The 15,222-nt window shown below is 35.1% G+C and overlaps 1 protein-coding gene across 9 annotated transcripts in view; it reads right to left on the reverse strand.

Annotated features, from left to right (window-relative positions):
• The window catches only part of LOC142979590 (dual 3',5'-cyclic-AMP and -GMP phosphodiesterase 11-like), a 217,211-nt gene that overhangs the window by 56,944 nt on the left and 145,045 nt on the right, over positions 1-15,222 (reverse strand). For all 9 annotated transcript variants that reach the window (XM_076124611.1, XM_076124609.1, XM_076124607.1 and 6 more), the window contains one exon: positions 5,460-5,576. In XM_076124611.1, coding sequence (XP_075980726.1) covers positions 5,460-5,576 — 117 coding nt within the window. The remainder of the gene's footprint in view (positions 1-5,459; positions 5,577-15,222) is intronic.

The raw sequence follows: 15,222 nt of genomic DNA on the forward strand, positions 1-15,222 counted from the left end.
AAGGTACCATAGCGTCGAGAGGTTGTGGGTTCAATTCCCACACGAAACAGTTAATTATGCGATTCACAAATAGTTTCGTTTAGTGTCGGGTCTGGTTGTACTTTGTGTCCGTTGGTTGTATGTTTGTAAAAGTCCCCGCGACACAAGAGCGACCCCTAGTGTGGGAGTTGTCCTTAAAAAGAAAACCAAAAAAAGTAAGTATATCCAAGATTTTTCTTCTAATACCGGTGTGAAAGAGCGAATTAATAAATCATTTTCGTGCCTTACATTTATTTTACAACTTCTTACTAATGGGTATTGATACGGTAGATATTGTAAAGAGGAAGTTCAATACAAACTTGCAAAATGCTGTAAAATGTTCCAATTAAATCACAAGTCTGTAGCAACTTACAAAAAAACGCATTATTTAAACAATAACTAAGAATGACGTGTGTAAATCAGTGTTATGTGAGGTCGGTATCACAATATCTGTGTAATGTTATTACGTTATTAGTACCGTTGTGGATGCCGGGGGGCGATTGATAGACAGACTGCAATATCTGCTACCCGAAAACCGTTTCAGGTAATTTGCTATTCCACTAGGGAAATTGTAGCGTTAAACAGCCTTCTGCTTTTGTATTCGTCGCATTCTGACGATGTGAACTAGGCGATGATTGATATATATCTATTACTGGTATGTGTTTTACATAAACCATTCACAAAGAAAATAGTTTTTCTTACGTATTTGTAAAATACGTATAAAAACGTTTGACTGCCTCCGTGGCGCAGTGGTTTAGGTCGCCACGCCGATACCACTGCAACGGGAGGTCGTGGGTTCGATTCCCACACGGGACAATTATTTGTGCGATCCACAAATAATTGTTTCGGGTCTGGTTGTGCTTTGTGTCCGTTGTTTGTATGTTTGTAAAAGTCCCCGCGACACAAGAGCAAATCTTAGTGCGGGAGTTGTCTTTAAAAAACTAAACTAAAAAAAAAAAAAAACTATTTATTATATTTATCTGGTCTCTGCTTACGCATACGGGAAGATCACATGATTTAATGTATGCATGTAGGTAAAAAACATACATTCATAAAGCTGCACTTTTGATCTACAACTAGTATACATACTACATATGTACGTATATATTTTAGACATAAGTATATTTAGCCCTGAAGTATTCTGTTACAGCGAACAAACTAAACTAAAAACACCAACGAAGAATTTCTGTCTCGAAATTAATCGACTTTCAGAGCAGCCATTTAGCCGTAAGCCTCACGAACTACATTTTCACCTTTACTTATCCGTTTTTGTGACAAAAGCTTGGAGTGGCGCTAAGAACAAATGTAGGTATTACTTAAAACTACAGGCGACAGTGACGTATTGCCAGACCTCCTCTACTGACATCGGAATAATCCATTTTCTTACGTCGACTCCACGTACAATTTTCGAGGGATCAAGGGAAGGTAAAACGATTAACTCTCGGCCGTCTAAATTAATGTAATTAAGTGTAAAAACTTTAAAATAAAGAACGGGCCATTACTGTAAAACTGTAGACATATTTTTATGCGAATAAAAACATCTCTCTCTCAGACTTTTATCTAATGGTTTTCTGTACCTGGCAAAAAACGGCGTTTTCTGAAAAGTAGCAATATACTTTGGTTGTCTAGCAACTCATTTTTCCTCTAGGAAGTATTTATCCAATTGCTATTTCATACTATACATAATACCTAACTAGGAAGCTCTCACACGCACTGCTATTACAATGCACCGTATTGGCTAACTAGCCACAAACGTACGAAACCGCATCGTAGATAATACGACCAAATGCACAGATTTCATATATTTGACAGCCAACGGCTAGCCGCAAAGCCGGCACATGCATATCTGAATATTAGCATCCCCATTCATACTCTCTCTAGAATATAATATACCCTGGTCTGATATATTTATCGTACGAGATGACAAAATTTTATGTGAAAAATGTAGGTATAATATACGTAGTTAAAACAATGACGTAATACTATATTAATTACGCGTGTGTCTATTTAGCAATTAGAAAATTGGAGTGACGCCAAATGGCATTATCATATATGTCATAACGCTGGACAAAGTGAATTCTGACTAATTCAAAGTGTAGAGCACGCCAATTAAACTAATTAATGATTCGTGGAATAATCTCTCATCGATAATTGAATAAAATTATGGCACATTATAATGCCGACTTCAAATGGCCCGGTTCCCGTCAGCTATCGATTTATTAGTGAGGTTGAACGATATTCCCATGATTAATTATAATGAAGACATTGTTGTCGACCACACACAAAAGCAAAAAATATATACTAAAACATTGTAGGTACTAGGTACATGTTTTAAAAGACGGGAGAAATATTTTTATAGCACCTAATATACTTAAGCGAAAATGTAGTAACTTTTCCGAGTCAGGTATCGGTATCGCTAAAAGTAGTTTTTCAACCGATGGCCGGGTATTATAAAGTTTACATAAAAGGCTAAAGAATTTCCAAGTTATTTCGGAGTCGCTCGTATTAGGTGAATATAAATGTTGGTAGCTGGCGTGGGCGTCCAACGGACAAGCGACTTCTTTGAATAGAGGACAAAGTTTCAAGTTAATGAAGGGAAGCTTAAAGTTTAGTTGTCATATTTTCAGGGTTCTATAATTTATCTCTAACAAAGAAACTATACTTGTCCAATAATTCAGAGTTGCGTTTGTCGGAAATATACATAATTATAATTGTATTTCTCTACATTATTACAGATCTCCATTCTTTCCCAGTAAACTGCTTGAGAACACATCACAAATTCAATTAAGAGGTAATAAGTGAAGTAGCGACTGGCATCCTCAATAAGTTTTTCGCACCGGACATTTAAACGAACGAGCACGCTACACGTCTCAATTTCCTGTTCAACACTACTTGAGGTCCTCTACTACAGTATATCACTTTATAAATAGTACTTCATTACTATGCATGTAGGTTGCCGTTAAAGTAAGAACGAAAGTCCTCCTAATCTATTCGGTGGGTGGTTCACGGCGATGTAAAGAGCCAAGACGACATAAGATTGATGAACCCTCTTCGGTTGGATTTCCACGAAGGGTATAAGTTTATTTATGTTCCGTATTGTCTAACATCAGCCGTTTTGATTCACAAGATTCTAGGATCGATAGGAGGTTATATTTTGTTACATTTTTAGTACAAAAAGTATTGCATTAGGTTCGTCACTCTACATTCAATACATAACGCTTGTTTTATTAGTTATACCAAGACCTAACTAGCAAAAACACAAGGATAGAACTAACGAACGATTCGTGGTACATATCTAATTTTCTTAGTATTTTTCACTTATTAATTCAGGTCAGATATTCACAGGAATTGTATTTGAGAAAATGGAGCTTACTCTCTCGCTAAGTTTTGTTATCGTTACTGCTAAGGGATCTTATTTTATGACGCGTGTAGAACACGTACAAAAACGGACCAGAACATGCATATAACTCACAATAATGAGCTTACGTATCTGTGGACAGTACCTATCCGTTTCAGTCAGTACCAAAAGAGGTTGACTTATTTATTTACATTTGTTGTTTATTTAATATCTCTGACATTGTAAGCTTGTTTACGCCGCCTAAACTAACGGGCGGCTTTGCCCAGCTGTGGGACTAATAGTCTATTTGTTTAGGATAAGTTTACTTGAAGAGCTACCGCCTACGCATTCATTAATTAGACTTGAACATCGTTCATGTCGAGGGTTTGAAGCCACCGTTTCTATTTGTGAGTTTGTTATTATTTTAAAGGAAATGTTTTGCTGTTATGTAGTTGTTCGACTATGTGGAATAATGTGGATGCTAATTATAATATACGTTTATACGCCTACATGCTTTAGGTTTTAATCAAGTCTTCTGCGAACTAATAAAAATGGTGAATGGATTATCCAAGGGATTTTTTTCTGAACGATACGACCGAGACATTAATTAACTAAATTGCACTGACCTTTTCTAGAGAACTAAATCATGGAGGATTTTCCAGCACAATTGGAAATATAATTTTCCAATAAGCATACGGAAACTTGCTAATCAAAAAATAACAGTTCAAAGAACTATGACAAATACAAACTGGATATAAATAGAGTTATTGTAAACTATTTAAAGTGAGTCGTCATAGCGCGGTGTTTTCTCTCATGCATGCCGCTAACACAATAATATAATCAGCTCAATCAATATCAATAAACGTAATATGAATCGTATCATTTACTTTGCTGTAGGACGTCTAACATTTGTAACAGTTTGTAAGACAGACTAACCACCGAGTTATATTGTTTGGATTCACGATAAATTCGAATGTAGGTACAAATGTACGGAAAATCTGTGCTGATAATGTAACTTCTGATCTAAAAAAATTTATCGTTATAACAAATTTGAGACGTAGTACATGGTGCATCCTTATTAGGTTCATGTAGGTTTTCTAACTTTTGCCACTTATTGCAAATTATTTATCGGGGCCATATCGGCAACAATGGCATGACAAGGCATCATCATTTAATAAGTTTTTGTAGTCAGCGGCTGACTGCTAACACTAGGAAATGTTACTTCATAAAGAGTAACTACCTACGGCTTGTATGCACCATTTACGGTAACAAGATTCGAATACGGTCTGCATTTACTTAGCTTTAGTAAAGTATGTTAAAGACACGTATAAATACTACGCCTGTTTCACTGTAGGACAATGACAAATATCTTAACAACGGGTTAAAAGAACAATTCTAAATTGCTATAAGCGGATAGACTGATAAATGACAACACGACTGACCATTACCACATTAAAAATTGCCCCAGTTATGACGACTATACAAGATGCTCCTTGTTAAAACTGTTTATTAAGTTAGCTGTTTGATCTCCTCAACATCAGAAAAACGTAGAGCAGAGTTTTTAATAATGACCAAAAATTCGATTAGATTATTGCGTATCTCTACATCACGGTATGTAGGTAATAGTAGATATATCAATATAACAACTCAATTCTAATTCAATCAGTCTACCTGACGTAAAGGACAATTCGTATTTTTGTATTCAACTACCTTTAGCTGTATCTATGTATCTAGTGGAGAGTTGTTTAGCAATTTTAACAATAGATTTCCTAAAATCCTTTAATTCCCTAGTTCTTTAACAATTGTAAATTTTATATAGAGTGGTTAGTTGTCAATGCGACTAATGGTCAAACTAGGGGTAGTTTTGACGTGATGCATTAATGGCTTCGAAATGACATGCTTGACATGGTTCGTCATGGCATGACATGTACATTTTGTAAGTTGTTGCCCGGCTTCTGGGGCAAATTAAGTGATAGTTTATCTATATAATCATTTTAGTTTACGAGTTTGAACGCTATAGAATTGATAAACTATCGCTTAATGTAGGTTAGAAATCGGGGGTTAGTTGATTTTTATAATTAAAGAATAGTGATGTTCATCTTACCTGACAGGTGTGGTCGCCCCGGATCCGGAGCCGGCGCGTGACGGCGACGCGAGCTCGGCACTGGGCGGCGTCGCGTGCGACACCAGCCACGCGTCGACCACTTGCCGCGTCGCCTTCCTGCCGACAATTGGTGCGTTTACCTCATTAAACACTTCCACGAACGAACGTTACCGAGCATTTTGTGCGCCTGATTATAGCATTAATGTACACGAATATGCGGAAAGGATTATGAGGCTGGCGCTTGCACAGAAATAGAATGAGGCTAATATGAAGAAATTTGCTTCAATGTGACATGAACGTACTCTCGAGCTATGCGACTTATTATTCTGTTGACACTTGTACTTTGGATACTTATTATCTGCAATGGTACTTTTCTTGTAGTAATATTCCGATTATTTAACTCAAACAGCCACGCAGAATTCCAAAAATACCCAAACAATTGCGAAAAACAACAGCGAGTAAACAAGTAACAGCGAGTGAATTAGTTAACATTTTAAGCAACATGGGACTTGTCGTAGTCGTCTCCAAAAGCTTCCGAAGAAGATATTTAAAAAAATAATAAGTACGTTACAAAAATTTTCGGAACTGGAAATTTGGACAGGTGTGTTCTGTATAAAAAAAAAATTTGCTATAAAAACTTGAAAAATACTTGAATAATATATCGTGATGATATTAGTAATTTGGGGTTTTTCCAAATGCGTGTATTCTATTCGAAATACCACCTTATTTAGGTCCAAAGTCTCACCAAAACATAAATTAGTCCAAAGCAAAATCTCGGGAAATCCCTAACATTAAATATTTATTGTTCTGTGTGATGTATCGCCGTCTGGATGTTCTCATAACTCATAATTCTAATACGGGCGTAAGATAAAGAGAAAGAATAAACTCCTATGAGTAGAAAGAGACATGTGGAGAAACTTTGGTAGTTTAAAGTTTAGAACAGTAGTACAATAAAGCGCGAACATTTTGTATTAAACATACTTTCTTGGTATGTTACGTGTGTCAACACACGAGGACAGTGTCGACATTTCTATTGACTAAGAATATGTGTTTTAGACTTTAGATTGGAAATAAATGGAAAATGTTAAATTTTCAGGGATGCTTAATAAATGCACCAGAGATAATACTAAATGTGCAAATAAACTACATGATAATTGCGGTTAGTATCTATATTTTTACGTGTCGTCTGGAAAATAATATTTACAGCGCTTAAATTCAGATTCCGGAAAATTCCGGAAAGTCAGATTCCAGAAAATTGATCCAATAAATTGAGTAGATCTGAATTGTACCCATTGTTGACCTAGGCTAAATAATTCCTATATTAACTTATTGTTTTTAAACAGCGTTTTTACAGCAAACTACAATAGCAAAAGAAAAACTTACAGAAAATCAAACAATTCAGCACTAAAGATTTCACACACGATTGACATAATCGTAGCCATAATCTTGCGAGCAACTCTCGTTCTATCTTTCTCTTTCTCTCACACTCTATTAGACAAAGACAAGTATACAACGCACACAAACACATAGGTAATCGTAACGGAAACTTGTTGATAACAATAGTATTCACATTAACTAGTTGACGCAAACTAGGATCGCTTGTTTGTATAGGACAAGAATATCATGATTGCGCACAAGAAAAGTAAACGTTGAATAAATATGTAATTGTATGAATACAACGTACGCCTTATTTAGTATGACAATACTTTAGCCACCTTTTTGACTTATCTAGAACATGTATTTAAAAAATATTGTGTATACTTATTCTCATAGAAATCAGATTTATGACACTTCTTACAACATCAACCAATCAAGTAATTTATTCGTTTAGGTCAAATACTGACACGATTTGATTTGATTACGATTGTCAAAAATACAATGATTAAGTTTACCGCCCGTTAGGAAGGTAGGGCCAATGAGACGAACTCTGACTTTATGAACCAACATATAGTACCTACTAGACTAGACTTCCTTATATTTACAGCACAACATTTTAATATCAGTACCTAAAATAATATACCATATCGCTCCAGTATATTTGAGTTTATATTGAAATCAATTTTGAAAGCAAACTTCTTAGTTTCAAAGCTTGTGGACGATGGAATATCGAAATTGGAATACCGGCTATCGGCACTGAGCAGACTTAGTTGAAAAACACATGCAAACAGTTTCCAACTGCGAATATTTACTGGTTATCGGACCAACTATGTATTGTGTTATAGTGGGAACTTACATAGACACTGATTCACTTTGACTATGTTGAATATAACGAGGTGTAGTAACGAGCCCTGTTTCACTATTTGCGTATCAATGTAGGTACGCATAAAATGCAAACCATGGAATGGTCTAATGTTTGAACGTTTTCCCGCATAAAATCAAATACTAGGATAAAGTAGATAAGGTAGTTACATTAAAAAGCGGTAGTTTAACTATTCAATAGCGTTTTTTCATATGTGTTTAAACGCTATCGAATACCTCAGAAACCGGGGGTGAGTCTTGTATTTTTGAACTACAGTTATTAAAAAAGATACAATAAAAGATTTTCTCGCAATATTTTGTAGCTCACGTGAAGTGTTACGCTCTCAGTCTCAGGTTTAAAAGATCCAATTAATTAAAAGTCATCCTTAACACAAAATGACGACGAATGCTCAGCAACCGGAGAATACTCGATCTTAATAAAAATTGCGACGTTTCTGTACCGTTCCTTTGTTTTCCAAATTATAATGAGTTAAATTGAACACAGACAAAAGCTCTCAAGGATAATAAGATTAGTCGCAGCAGGCCTTTGAAGTATTAACGTTGTTATAATTATATCTACGTAGATTCTGTAATGAGACAAAACAAATTATATCGCGGGACGGAAAAGTGAAGTGGGGTCGAGAGGTCATTGAGGAATCCGCGAGTTGTGGAAACCTGTCATGGCGTACTCTTATTACTTATGAACAAAATGAATTTCGTGTTTTTATGTGACCATCCATGCGTCAACAGCTTGAACATGGTTTGAACACAAGTGTTCATGAAAGCTATCTAAAATCATCTACGAGATGTGCCTTTTGCAACTCAAATAAAAAAGAAGCGTATAATCACAATAGACCATGTTTCTGAAATATTTTGGAAAATAATCACTTTTCAAAACATGACTACGCATTATTGAATCACTATGTAACATAGTACGATAGAAAGGGAAGTTCCCGAGGGACGCCCAAGAAGCGGCAGCAGGATGTTTTGAAAGCCGATGCCAGTACCAACAACTAACTACCTTAGTAGTAGCAAATTGACTAAAGTGAAACACTTTGTGCAAACAGACTCGGGTAATTTTAGAAAGACTGGTTTATACGAGCCTCGCCCCAGTGGTGCTTAGTTTGGGAATTGAAGAAGATGGTGTTGAATAACTGAACTAAACAGTGCAAGTGCTCTAAACCAAACCTTATAATCTACCTAAGTACAAATGAAATGTAATTAGTCACTCGTAATGCACTTCTGCAACGATACTTCGAACTTGTGCTAAGACAGTAAGTCCTGCTAACAATTAGCCTCTAAATTGTTTAAGCAAGTTGAACAAGCAAACTTCTTTACAAAGTAACAGAAGAAATAACACGGTCAAGCTTTAAGACTTAAGATCCTTTGTGGAATAAAGGATTTAGACAGCGAAGGGAAACGTGTGTGGGGTAAATGAAGCTGTATGTAACAAAGACAGACATATTAAACTAATAAATATTCAGCTGGCTCATTCCACTTCGTGCAATAGTGACATCCTCCTTCCCATTTTCCGGACGTCGAACTGAGGACAAATGGAAATTCTCCAATGTGACAATTTGTATGTGCAGAGCTCAAGTATAACATACGCTTCGTATATTTTAAAATGTATTACGGGTAGAGCGAAGACAGCATAATAGGGTATGACCGTCTGTGCCAAATGTCTTGTATTCCAATATAATATATGGGGCTTTAGGGTACAGTCACTACAATATTCTATGAATATATAACAATGTATCATTTTTTGTCTGCCAACTCGAATTCGATTACGGATATATTTAAATACAAACGAAAACGAGATCCAGAAATGCTTAAGAATAATAGCAAAGGTTAACTTCATATTTGTATAGACCCTTAAGTTAACATTATACAGGAAACATTGAAATAACATATCATGACAATATAGTACTTATTTCCATAGCTTATGAGCATTACGAACACGTGTCTATGTATATCGGATTTTATCACAAACACTTAATATTCCTGAACGGTTCCTAATTGCATTGCAGATCAGTAAGATAAAATCGTAACGGCACAGCTATGAGTGGACCAATGCCGCGGTGACGTGAATTATTCTAATACTTCCACATTACGCATGTGATACGGACTCGTCAGAATATTTTATCAGAAACTAGCTTTACCCTTGCCTTTGATCGAATAGTGTATTCTTAAATGAGGCATGTTTACCCCACGAAATATCTATCATTTTGTAATAATTGTAAAGTTTTTTAGCTATGAAAGCGTAGCAGACAGACGGTTAAGGTTTATTTTACATAGACACTTGAATAGGATAACGAGGAATATAAAATAACTGCGAAACAAACGAATTACAGGACTTTATTCCTTTTTCGGTTCTACCATTTTCAAAAACTACAAAAGACCACGGACGACCGCTCGGACTCCAACGCTATAGAAACCAGTATCAGTTTAAAAATAAGGATCAAGCTTTGTAATCAGTTAAGAATATGTGCCGTGACATTTTATAACTTATATCAACATTAGGTCCGCCAAACGATACAAGGAAAATAAACGCAGATTAACCGTATATTAGACAGAGAGCCGCCTCAACACACTCGAGAAAAGGTTAAGAGGAATCAATAACACTTGGTTTTTGGTCAAACAGTTCACAAGAGGCTTAATAAAAAACAATAAACAACGTACAGTATCAACTAATCTAAATCGAAGAATAAAACAGTTTAATCCATGTGTTGATTATTTGCTCGAGCCCAAGTGTCAAGATGTCAATTCATTGCTAACGAACATAATCAACCAGTTTCTTTAAACAGCTGATACACATTAGGTTTTTTGTCTCACTCCCTCCGTACATACTAATTGTTATTCATACTACTGCGTAGTCGTAATTAATGATATTATTTAAGCCAATTGATTCATTCATAAAACTAATCATGTAGTTTTTATCTTAAACGTTTTATGGCTCATTCAAGGAACGTCAAACGAATTGATAGTTGGTACATTCAATTCCTGAATATGTTGGTTTACGTTGGGTTTTACTGTATTAAGGTAATGGTGACCGGTTGAAACTGGTGTAATCCGATAACAAGTGGTTTATATTGTATGTTTATAACTATATTTTACGCGCTAGCCTGGACAGTTACGAGCATCAGTTTCCTTGTGAAGTTAAGTTTCCTTATAGCCCCAGTCTCAGTATTTGTTTTATCTGTCGGAAGTGTTTTAATCGTAAAACGAGAAAATTTATTGCCGAAAAAAACGGCTGTAATCTTCAAGATTTATGCATGTCCATTTAATTTTCTAGCAGCGGAATAAAAGTTTGGCGATGTTTTCTTAATGTGATTTAGTACAAAAGGAAACATAATTGTTGGGTGTAGACATTTGTATCATTGCATCTTCCTAGTAGTTAACGATGTCTTTTGTCCATAGGTTTTACTCTTAATATTTTTAGTTTAAACCCACGCCTCAAAATAATACTGTCAGGAAAAATAAACCATGATACTGCTAAAGCACATTGGAGATATTAAACATGTGGCGTAGTTGTATGAAGTGTGAAGATATTAGCAGGGATTTACGATATAATCCTTCGCTTTTAAATAGATAACAAAAGCCAAGATTGATTCAAGTACACGAATGTAATGTTAAATAAACACTCGAGATTAGCTAACTTTGTTGCATAGGAGGAAAATTGTCGATTTATTGAAGTCGATTTAATCAAATGTTCTAAATGCAAAACTATTATTATACAACAACTTCACGTAACTTCAGTTATTTCCTATTGTTTCCAAACATAAAATAATTAAAAAAAAAATATTTCGTTCTATCAACTGAAGAACGCAACCGCGTGTGATCAAATTCAATATGATAAACCTTCCTATTCTGTTTAGCACAAATAAATATATGAATCCCGACAGCTACAAAACAAAACAAAAATATTGCAACACACTATGATCTAAGACATACTCGTAATAATTAAACACATACATATCGTATTATCAACCACTACATAACACAAGTATACGATAGTTAATTGTCACGTGCTCAGATAAAACAACTCAAGACGACTTGCATCGATAACATTATCATTACAATGAGTGATATTCCTTCACCCACAGCTTACTTCAAATATAGTCTTGCTACACAAATATTCGGTTCGGCATTAGCCGGATCTTGACTGAGCAAGTAGCCTCGCGAGGCAATGTCTAGGTCTCTTTTCTTTCAGATCGAAATGTGCGTGACCGAGATATTGCCTCGCGAGGCTGTCAGGACCCGGCTATTAGTGGCTTAGCCGGGCGGCAAAACCAAATATGTGTAAATTAACGTTCGGGACAAATGCCGTTCGACATCGCCGCGCCTAAATGTTTAAACCGAATTGTGACGACCGGAAGGAACTACTCCAACGGCACAAGCCGAAAAAATCCAGATATTGCTCTTAGCCGGTTTTTTGTTGTTCCATAAATCCTGCGGAACCGAACGTGCTGCACCGAATATTTGTTACAAAATCACGTCTTTTTCCCCATAGGAATTGTTTGTAAGGATCGTCTGAAGTTCGAAGTCGAAGTCAGTTTCTGGTGTCTGCCTTAACTCAGTAATACTCAGTATTAATTAAAGTCAAAGCCTAAATAAACGCAAAGTTTGAGACAAGAGGTTCTCAACTGGGACAGAGCAATTAACTCCTAAACAAAACTATTAAGAATGGCCTTCTAACAATGAATTATGATTTACATTCGGCTATGTAAAGTCGCATGTTAATATTTTGATATCCTCTGTTCATTTAATACGTTTTGTGAACTGAGTACACAATTTAAATTAACACGTTTTGGTTTGAAACAGAACGGGCAGATATTTTAATTCAATAATACCTTAGAAAAATAGGAGGGAGCTAGTAAAACATATCCAACCAAAATGAACAAACTACTTAGTTTTAAAATACAAAATTAAATCATAAAATTTGAACGCCAAAAAGTCATATGCAACCACGAAATTGTATACGCTCTAAACTTGGATAAACTTTACGATTCCAGCACATGACAAAGTAACAAAATGATCCTTTACTGTTTCAGTTGGGAACAAAGTAACTTAATAATCCTTTTACAGTTTGCATGTAGCGCAGTCTCAGAGCAATCTAGGTAGAGGTAAGATTACATAGTTGACGGCATTAAAGAAGTTATACAAAACTAGCAAATCAAGTTGGACAAAGTTGGTGCCTAACGAGTGGCGAGTTGCTAACTTGATGTGCGACCACTACGGGCTTGTATAACTGAATGAGACAATGGACTAGAAGTAGAATTGGGGCACACTTTGTATCCAATTCTGCGAATGAGATGTGAATAATTTAGGCAAGTGTAGTTTCGAGAATTCGCGCTAGATGCCGAAAGAAATATTTGATACAATTTCAACTAATTAATTGCTTAAAAAGCTTATTTCTAGCTAATGACTACAAAAACGTAATGTTTTTTTTTTAACTTAAGATGTTTTATCGTATACTATAACTAAGTAAACTTGTATAAATATTAATCAGTCTCAAAAAATACCGACATGATTTATTACAGTTATGTACTAGCTTTCATTAATGTCAGTCAAAATTAGCTTTAGCATAGAATAAATAAATCTTTTGATAGGCAAAGTTTCGAAAATTTAGATTGAAACTTTTATTCATTAGTTGTTCATGGTTAACCAGGCTGTCATCCCACAGACGGACGTCATATATCAAGCGAAGTTGAGGAGCCTGACCGCAGCTGAAAACCGCGCGCTTCGCCGACGAGATGAATAAAACCGCTATGCTACCCTTCAGTGAATTAACGTGACGGATCTAAATATAACCTTAGTTTACGGCCAACTAAGAAATTTTGAATCAAATCCCATATCTATCTGAATGAGAAAAACATTGTCTAAAATACAAATGATAGTTCAATAACTAAATAACAACTGCTTGCTTTAACAAAAGCAAAAATTCTGCTTCATAGTTTTAATATCTGGAATAAAATGTTATTGAGGAGAAAAAAAAATCTTAACTTTATAGACAGGATATATTAAGCTAAAATAATTTGAATCCATATGCTAACTAAATATTCCACTTTCCCTAATCCCTTCCTACGTCGTATTATAAATACGGTAATTTCATCACGAAAGGATTAAAGGCCCACTATAATAGAATTAAGTTTTAATAGATGAATAACATGAATTAGAATAAAGAGAATATTTTATAACTCTAATATTATGTACATTTACCTAAACCAATCGTTAGGTCAAATTCTAATCTTCATTAAAAAGCCACAAAATGTTCAAAATTTTGAACATCACTTTGAAGTTTTCCTTTTTACTATAATATTAAGGGTCGCAAACGTTTAACCGAGTTGATAACAAGAGTCTCTAATTTCAAACTGATTTTGAAAACTTTCAAACCGAATTAGAATTCTAAACTTTTCCTAAATGTCGACCAAAACGTTTCGCAAATATAAAACTATTACAGAATTTATTTAAAATATTAAAAGCGGTAAATCACTTTGGGCAAAGTTGAATCTTTTGCCAATGTTGCTCTCATTAAAAAGCTCTGCCTTACCGAACTAAGTGGGAGCAGCGAAAATATACATAAATAAACGTCAATATCAACTTTTTTATTCACTTTCATTCTGGTGTATATTTTCATTCATTGTGTAGTCAATACCCAAAAAAATTTGAGAAAGATATTCGAAATTCGTATTATATAAAAGAAAAATGTTCCACAGTTTCGAAGGTGTGTAAATCCTTTCAATGTTGTGAGAAAGTGACATGAATCGTTGTCTATTTCTCGTAACAAACGTCGGCCTAGTTGGCACGTGTTCGGCGCTGAGACTAGCCTCGTCTGTCAACGGTTCACCAAGTCCTGCATGCCGGATATACGTCTTGTTAGCTATACGACTTTTCACATACCTGAAAATTGTCACACGAGGTATTGCATCGTGAAAGTTTAGCAAAAGATTTTTTTTTTCACTGTTTACCTATCAAACAAATAAAGCAAGAACCCTTTTTTTTATTCCCTCGAACTTTGCATCCTAAACTCTACTAAATTTAATTACAATTAAGCAATTTTAAGTAACTATCCAATACTATCCATAGTTATTAAAAAGTTAGTACATACTTCCGACATTTTACATATTTAGCAGAACTAATAGGTTTGAATTTTTATAAGGCAATTTTGTGCGGCAGGATGTTCTTTGTAACCCAAATACATTAATGTTCTAATCATTAGTTTCCGATCAAATTACTGAATTATGATAATATCGTATCTTGACATCTTGGCACGAACCGCTTTTCATAATGAGAGAGCGCTACGCCCCAGAACATGTTCTGAAAACGTTCGACCTATGAATACAAATTTACTCAATTTTTTACCGAATTAAGTACACACATTTAAGCCAGCAGTGCCCTACATAATCGACTAATATTAAAACTTGCGAAGATAATGATTATAATATTAAACTTTACTGCTATTATCTCCATAGTTTACTGTTGTTTCGTTGTTATATCCATCATATGCTGGGTGGGTACTCACTCA

This window comes from Anticarsia gemmatalis, chromosome 16, assembly GCF_050436995.1.
Source record: "Anticarsia gemmatalis isolate Benzon Research Colony breed Stoneville strain chromosome 16, ilAntGemm2 primary, whole genome shotgun sequence".
In the NCBI taxonomy this organism is placed as follows: Eukaryota; Metazoa; Arthropoda; class Insecta; order Lepidoptera; family Erebidae; genus Anticarsia; species Anticarsia gemmatalis.